At 64.5% G+C, this 5,756-nt stretch overlaps 1 protein-coding gene across 1 annotated transcript; it reads left to right on the top strand.

Annotated features, from left to right (window-relative positions):
* Positions 1 to 2,678: 2,678 nt before the first annotated feature.
* CLIC3 (chloride intracellular channel 3) lies at positions 2,679 to 4,532 on the top strand (the record flags this gene model as incomplete). The annotated part of the gene is given in 7 exon segments (XM_079544640.1): positions 2,679 to 2,719; positions 2,721 to 2,784; positions 2,930 to 3,039; positions 3,336 to 3,461; positions 3,582 to 3,688; positions 3,838 to 4,013; positions 4,371 to 4,532. Coding segments are annotated over 7 exon segments (786 nt in total).
* Between the last annotated feature and the right edge of the window lie 1,224 nt (positions 4,533 to 5,756).

The following is a 5,756-nucleotide window of genomic DNA, read 5'->3' on the forward strand; positions in this document are numbered from 1 at the left end:
GGAGCTGAGGAGGAGCCACATCCCTGGGCTGTGATGCCATTGAACACTTTTTGCCTTTCCCCTCCCTTCGCCCCTGTGGTGTGGATGCAGCTGGCATGGGGATGTGGATGGCCGCCTCCTCCCGCCCTGCTGCTGGAGAGGACGTGGCGGGTGCAGCACCAGCCCTGATGGACCCTGCAAGCCGCCACCCCAGCCCTCTTTGTCCCGTTCAGCTCCAGGGCTGTGTCCACATGCCACACCTGTGGCTGCCAGGTCACCAGGCCGGTGCTTGCCACGAACAGACTGTGAAGAGAAGGATGTGATGCCGGTGCCACCAGTCCCTCACGTCCCAGGGCGGGGAGGAGGCCATTGAGAGCGGTGCCTTCGGACAGCCACGTTGCACCCGCCCCAGGGACCCCTGATTATGGGAATGCCCCTGTTCCGTCCCAGCCCAGGCCTGGCCCTGGTGTGATCAGAGGAAGGACTGCTGCTTTCTCCTTGTTGCCATCGCTTGCTGGGCTTGGTGCTGGCCATGGCATCGCAGGGGCTCAGTGGCTCAGCACGGCAGGGGCCGGAGCTCTGGTGCTTCACCCTCGTTTGATCACTGCTGCCGGTGCTGCTGCCAGGACCTTGCTGTGCCCGCACCCCCGTGAACCCCCAGCTCACTGCTGTGTCCCAGGCTGCTCCTGCCTGGGGCTGGTGCTGGGCCCACTCTGCCTTGCCTTCCCCAGCTTGCTCTGTGCACTCGGTGCCATCCCTGGGGCAGGGCACCACCACCCACGCCAAGAGGCACGGGGTGGGGCAGAGGGGTATTTCACAGGGTATTTCACATGCTGGCACCAGCTGTTTCTCCCCTCTGCCCCCAACTGCGTCCTCCAGCCCCCTGCCTGCTGCTAGCCCCTGCTTTCCATGCCCCACAGCAGGCAAAGTGCAGCGCTGCAGCTGTGCCCCCATTCTGCTGTCACCCATCCTGTTCTCTGTGTCCATGGCCCAGTGCAGGAGTGTTGGTTCACTGGGGGTACTGAAAAGGAGCTGTTGCACCCAGGATTGTTTCTGAGCCTGGAAGCAACCTCGAGGGGGTGAGGGCAGGGCGAGCCCACCTGGGCACCGGTCAGTGCAGGGCAGCGGTACCCGAGCTGTTGGGCAGGGAAGGACGGCAGCTGGCAGCGGCGCTGTGCCCATCCGTGTGCAGCGCCACCCTCAGGGCGGCAGCTCCCCTCCTTTCTGCAGAGGGTCCTGCCACCTCCTCACCCACGGGGGGCCGTGCCCAGCACCCCCAGACTGCAGCTTTTCAGCGGCCCACAGCCGTGCCCAAAGCAGGGTGACTGCTGAGCCTGCTGCTAACCTGGCCGTCGCTCTGCACCCCAGGGCTCCCACCCTCCCGAGGTGGCCGTGCCCTGCTGTCTGCGCTGTGCTGCCTGTGCCCCCTCCTGCCCAGCTGCAGTGAGGCGGCTCCGGCAGCCCGGGCTCGCTGCGATGTGGGCAGTGCTGTGGGGGTACGGGACGGGGCTGCTGCTGCCTCTGCTCAAGGACGGAGCCGAGGTGGGAGCGGTGTCACTTTGCCCGCTGCTGCGCCCACAGCCCGCCGGTCCAGTGTGCCACTACTAGAAATTGTGATACAATATACAGTATTTTCAATAGGGGAAAAACTGGGGTGGGGAGATAAGCTCTATTTTCAGATTTTTCAGACCATATATTTTTTACGGCATACTGGAAACTGGCCGGTCCCTGGGTGGTGCAGGGGGCAAGGACGGGCGCTGGGGGAGCGGCGAACTGTGATTTCGCCCTTTGCCGACAGGGAAAGGAGAGACCGTGTCACCTGCAGGTGTGACCTGGGAGGGGGGACAGCTCAGCCCCCTCCGTGCACGGCGCCCTGCCCTGCTACAGGGCTGTGCTTTTCCCACAGCTGCCCTGCTGTTGCGCCTCTGGGGCTACTCGTGCAAGGAGACACCGCCACCCCCAGCCTAGCACTCCCACCCGGTGCCGTCCCGCTGTCCTTGGGTGCTCGGCAAAGCCGTTGTGCCCCTCGCAGAGTGCCCAGCAGAGCCTGGGGGCCGCGTGCCCTCCCTGCTCCTGGTGCGGGAGGACCGTGCAGAAAGGTGCCCCACGGCAGCGGGGCTGGAGCAGCGCGTTGCCCAGGGCGGGGTGCCCGCTGCCTTAACACTGTTTGCTTTCTTGAGTTCGGCCCCGCTTCCCAGCTCGCCTCCCCCCGCACCGCCGCAGGAGCAGCTCCTGTGCCATGCGCGGCCCCGAGCGCGGGGCACCCCGGTGGGTGGGGGTGCTCCGAAGGAGCCTGTACATTGCTAGCAAAAAAAAAAAAAAAAAAAAAAAAAAAGGAAAAAGAAATGAAATGTGAAAATAATGATTGTTTTAAATAAAAAATAACTGAAGCCAGCAAGGCTGGGTAACGCGCGGCAGGCAGGGGGTGGAAATGCCAACGCTGCAGGACGGGGCCGGGCAGGAGGTGAGGAGCGGCTCAGTGACCTGGGAAGGGCGGGGGCCGCAGGGGCACGGCGCTGGGGGCATCGCCCGGAGCCCGTGCGCGGCTGGCGGGGGGGGCACGGAGCGCCGCGGGCACAGCAGCCCCCGGGCAGAGGCGCCCTTTGCCGCTCCGCTGCGGTCGTGGGGCCCCGCGACGGGGCGGCCCCTCCGTGCCGTGGGGCCACGCGTGGGTGGGAGCGGGAGCACCCCGGGGAGGAATGTGGGTTGGGAGGGGCCGCAGCTCCGGCACGGGCTTGCGGCACAGTCAGCGCTCAGCCGCCGCCCAGCATGGACGAGAAGCCCGAGATCCAGCTCTTCGTCAAGGTGAGGACCCGTACGGGGCCGCGGGTCGCGGCTGCCGCTGCCTGCGAGTGAGGTCGCCAACGTTGCCGTCAGCGTCCGAGCGCTGCCACGGCCGCCCCGGGGGCTGCATCGGAGCGCGGAGGCTGAGCTCTGCCTTTGCCCGCAGGCGAGCGAGGACGGGGAGAGCGTGGGGCACTGCCCCTTCTGCCAGCGGCTCTTCATGGTGCTGCTGCTCAAAGGAGCGCCCTTCACCCTCACCACCGTGGACACGAAGAGGTGAGCGGTGCTCCGTGACGCGCTGCCGGCCTGGGGGCGTGGGGTGGGACAGCCCTGCTCCGTGCACCGGCCCGGGGGGTGCGGGGAGGTCTCACTACGTGGGGAAGGGGCTGAGGACGCTTGTTGTACCCCCTGGCTGTCCACCGTTACCTAAGGGAGGGCGGCGGACGCTTCTCGGGCGGAGCTGCCACGGCACACACGGGGCAGGAGCAGCCGCCGTGGAACGCCTCATCCTTTTGCCCGGAACAGGTCCCGGTGCGCTGCAGCGGGCGTCAGCAGCTTCCTCTCTCCTGCAGGGCACTGGATGTGCTGAAGGACTTTGCGCCCGGCGCTCAGCTCCCTGTTCTGCTCTACAACGGAGACTCCAAGACCGATACAGTCACCATCGAGGACTTCCTGGAGGCCAGGCTGGCACCCCCCGCGTCAGTGGCTGGCACTGCCCTGAGAAGGGCTAAAGAGGGGTGGAGACGCTGAGGAAGGGGCGGGGGTGGCAGCTTCCAGCCCTGCTGCCTCCTTCCCCAGCTATGCCCATGTCCCCGCAGGTTCCCCAGCCTGGTGCCGCGGTACAAGGAGTCAAGGCTGGCTGGAAACAACATCTTCCACAAGTTCTCCACCTTCATCAAGAACCCAGTGCCTGCTCAGGATGAGGGTGAGGAGCTGGGCGGCATTTCGTGCCCTTCCGTGCCGTGTGGGGCAGCGGCAGCCAGGGCCAGGCGAGAACGGTGCAGGCGCAGTGCCGGCAGAGCAGGGGCTGGAGGCTGCCTGCTGCTCTGACTGCGCACTGCTGCCGCCCCACAGCGCTGCAGCGGAACCTGCTGAAGGCTCTGCTGAAGCTGGATGAGTACCTGAGCACACCCCTGGAGCATGAGCTGGCCCGAGAGCCCCACCTCCACACCTCCCAGCGCCGCTTCCTCGACGGCGACCAGCTCACGTTGGCTGACTGCAACCTGCTGCCCAAGCTCAACATCGTGCAGGTGCGTGGCTGTCCCCACTGCACACCTTCTTTCCTTGCCTTGTCTCCCTGGTGCTGCCTGCCCCATGCTCTCACCTTCTCTTGGGTATTCACCTGCCACCTGCCTGCAGCAACTTCCCTTTCCCACGTGCCATCCCCTGGCTCGCTGTGCCCCCCAGATGCCTGGCACCCCACAGCTTCTGCCCAGCACAGCGCTTTCCCAGACCCCACTCCCTCTGCATCCTGCCCGTCCTCCATCCTGCGCTATGCCAGCGATGTCCTGTTGCCCCTGGCTCCCACCAGTGAGCATCACCAGCTCCCAGCTGCAGCCCCCCCGGCTCACGGCAGGCACACAGCAATGGGCTGTTTCTGCCCGCAGATCGTCTGCCAGCATTACCGCCGCTTCGGCATCCCCAAGGACCTGCAGGCTGTGTGGCGCTACCTTAACAACGCTGCTGAAACCAAGGAGTTCAAGTACACCTGTCCCAGCAGTGAGGAGATCGTGCAGGCCTACCGCTCCGTCGTCCGGTCCCCGCAGTGAGCCGGGCAGATGCCCAGGCGGGCACAGGGCCAGGCACCAGCTCAGCACCTGCCTGGTCCTGCTGCTCCCACCGCCATCCTGCCCGCACGCGCTTGGGAGGGCAGAGCATCGGCTCCCAAATTTCCCCAGCTGGCACCCAAGGTGCCTCACACTGAGCCTGCCAATGCTTTCTTGCTTCTCGTGTCACCCTCTCTGCTTGGCCGGGACACCCTCGACCCACCCTGCGGTCCCTCAAGCTTTAAGGATGGGTACAGCCCTGGGCACCGCCTGAAACAGAACTGGGCGATGCAGAGGGAACACTGGGGGCTGGGGAAGAAAACCTGCCTGGAGGGCAGTGCACTGCAGTGGGAATCCCTGCAGCCTCCCACCACGCGAGCTGCCCTAAGCAGGGCTGTGGCCAGGACAGCTGGCACTGCAGTGTCTGTGAGCAGCAGCACAGGGTGAGGGGAACAGGCACAGGTGTGGCAAAGCCCTGGGAATGGAGCTGGAGGGGACACTGCAGCACCCTGCCCTGTCACCACTGCCCTGGCAAGGGGAGCAAAGGGCAATGTCCCACCAGGACTTGCTGCTAGGAAGCTCTCTGGAGCAGATTTGGGACAGGGATGGGGATGAAATGGGGAAAGTCCAAGCCATGCATCAGAGCACTTGGAAATCAATAAAGGCTTTGCAAGTGAGACAGGAGTGTGTCTGCAGTGACCTGCCGCTGTAGCTGCCCCCTTCGCATGGCTTGGCTCTTTGGGAGGGTGGAGAGGCTCTCACCAGTCACCCACCCGTCACTGGCACAAAACTGTCGAGAAAGTGCACTCTTTGGAGCCTTTGAGCTTCCAGATTGAGCTGAAATTGGCTGCTGAGTAATAGAAGTGTAGAATGAAATGACACACACACTGTCACGCTGGCCGGGTACCCAGACCTGCTGGCCAAAACCAGAAATGAGCTTTACTGGCAATAAGTTAAGCACAGACAACCTTTAAAAAATATCTTTTGAAGCTCTTTTAAAAACCCCAGCAACTCATAGCAAGTGGGGCAGAGGGGTGGCACCTGTCAGCAGGGAAAAGCTGCAGGGCAAAAAGCCACCACTTTGTCACCACTGCCTCGTCTGCCCCCAGAGTGTGCCCCAGCACAGCCCAGGAGCCGCTGCCCACAGGGACCAGCTGGTGCTGCCTGCCCCAGGCAACCCAGCCCTGCATGCATCGCACCTGCAGAGCAGCATGGTGCAGGCAGACC

The sequence above is a fragment of the Tetrao urogallus genome (assembly GCF_951394365.1).
Source record: "Tetrao urogallus genome assembly, chromosome: 19".
Lineage (NCBI taxonomy): Eukaryota > Metazoa > Chordata > Aves > Galliformes > Phasianidae > Tetrao > Tetrao urogallus.